This window comes from Aedes albopictus, chromosome 2 (assembly GCF_035046485.1).
Source record: "Aedes albopictus strain Foshan chromosome 2, AalbF5, whole genome shotgun sequence".
Classification (NCBI taxonomy): Eukaryota; Metazoa; Arthropoda; class Insecta; order Diptera; family Culicidae; genus Aedes; species Aedes albopictus.
This window is the reverse complement of record NC_085137.1, coordinates 22,640,140-22,642,347: the sequence shown is the minus strand read 5'-3', so window position 1 is coordinate 22,642,347 and position 2,208 is coordinate 22,640,140. Positions and strand designations below refer to the sequence as shown.

Here is a 2,208-nt window from a genome sequence, read left to right as displayed (position 1 = left end):
GCTGTTATGCGGTAATGCAATGATAGAAGTCAAAAAAAATCTGTTCAATAATGACAGCATTGCGGGTGCAGCTAGAACATAAATTTCCCAAATAGAGAAGAACGTACCTCTGGAGACAACCCACTGAGATCATAAAAGTTGATTCAAATTGCACGCACATTTAAATATAAGCTATTGCGAATACTTATTTATTCATTTTTAAAACATTATTTCTTTCAAACAGGCATGAGCTTTAAATATCGCATCATATCGCATGTGTAAGCTTGATCAAGCTCAGGATTGCATGATATCTATCTGCAAATTGTCCAATGTCATTTTCGGATACGCTACAAAGCGCGAAGAGAAGCCGATCAAAATACCCACAAAATCGAAAAGGATGCACCGGGTACTATATAAATACTAATCCATTTCAGAACCAAATCATCATTCACTTTTGATCGTTTCATCTGATCGGTCCGATTCATCACTGGTTTTACTCGTTCGTTGGTAGCATCCAATATGAAGGTAACGAATCTCATTTCACGGTATGGTTCTACTATTGGTGCATCAAATCTATTTTATTTGTCAATTTCTAGGTGTTCGTTGTGCTGTCCATTGCTTTGGTCGTTGCTTCATGCGCGGCTACTGATGATTCCTTCAGCAAAAAGGAAAAGCGTGGTCTGTGGGATCTGGGATTCGACCATGGTTCGCATGGATTCGATGACTATCAGCAAGATGACCACCAAGAAGTGAAGCACGTGACCATCACCAAGAAGGTCCCAGTGCCGTACCCAGTTGAAGTAGAGAAGCACGTCCCGGTTCCCGTGAAGGTTCCGTACCCAGTTCACGTAGAGAAAAAGGTCCCAGTCTACGTGGAAAAGAAGGTGCCCGTGTATGTCGAGAAGAAAGTCCCAGTCCACATTGATCGTCCCGTTCCATACCCAGTCGAAGTGAAGGTTCCCGTGGTCACCAAGGAATACGTCGAAGTGCCAAAACCGTACCCAGTTCATGTTGAAAAGCACGTTCCGGTGTACGTGCACAAGCCAGTGTATGTCGAGAAGCATGTCCCGGTGACCGTCAGTGTCAAGAAGCACACGAAAAAACACTGGTGATTGTTTTTAGTTATGTTGTAAGGCCTAATAAAATGCTTTTGTTGACAATTTACACGAAAAAGGGTTTTATTTAAGAATCTCAATATGTGAGCGTAGCATACTGTCGTCATACTCTTCAGATCACTTTTAAAATCTTTTGAAATATTTCAGCTCATCTTTCTTATATTTATGTATTCTACCGAGATTGATTCAATGAACAAACTTCGAATGTTGTGCTTGTGATGCTTCCCAGACTCAATTCACATTATATGCATAGATCTATCTTCACAATAAGCTTCTTCACTTGGGAATGTTTGCCACGCATTGAACTAGATTCTAAATAGGTTGATGCTGCTCATGGACGGCATCGTCAATGGAAAAAACGATATCCAGCTTCGAACAACATCCGGATATGAATCGCACCTCTATTGACTTCCACCGGCTAGGAAAATCAATAAAGAATCAATATTATTTTTTCGCTCCTCTATCGAGAAAAAGTTTTGTGCTATTTTCCCCCCTTGACGCAGGATTCAAATATGTTGTGCTGTATGTCCACATCGGTAAGATGCGAAATTGAGAATACCAGGTGCGGAAACGAACTGCCACACGTTGCGTGGGGTTACCTTGGGCAAAGCCCGGGGGTTTTATCACCTTCGCTTTTGCTCATGCTGTTTTCCTTGGAAAGGATGGAAAAACATAACAGAAAAGGGGGTGACATGTTCGCGACGGTTGTTTATTTAACGTGGAGACGTTTTGTTGCAGGTGTAAATTACAAATTGATCCACATCGTCGATGGGTTTTCGCATTGGTAACGATAACGATGTTATGATGTCTAACCGTGTAAGTGGCTATCCTTCTCCAAGAGAACAAGTGTTGGTGAGTAGAGACATATCAATACATAGGGAAGAATGAACATTCATGCTGTAATCTTAAAAGCTTGTGAAGCATTCGTGGATAATATGTAGTATATTTTATTTAATACATAACATTGTGAGCAACATAGTTCATTTTTGTGAATCAGTTTCTTCATTGTTACTTTTTCTAGACATGTTGGAGAACTTCGACATGCCCTACAACCAAGGTTGCGACCATTCATTTGCAAAGATTTACATTCATTTGCTATTATCTCTGTTCAGAA

General features: G+C 40.5%; 1 protein-coding gene across 1 annotated transcript; it reads left to right on the top strand.

The window, feature by feature from the left end:
• Window positions 1-238: 238 nt before the first annotated feature.
• Window positions 239-1,146, top strand: LOC109429746 (mantle protein). Its single transcript, XM_019705747.3, has 2 exons — window positions 239-504; window positions 576-1,146. Exons 1-2 carry the CDS (start codon window positions 499-501, stop codon window positions 1,089-1,091), a joined length of 522 nt encoding a protein of 173 aa, XP_019561292.3. The 5' UTR covers window positions 239-498; the 3' UTR covers window positions 1,092-1,146.
• Window positions 1,147-2,208: the final 1,062 nt, after the last annotated feature.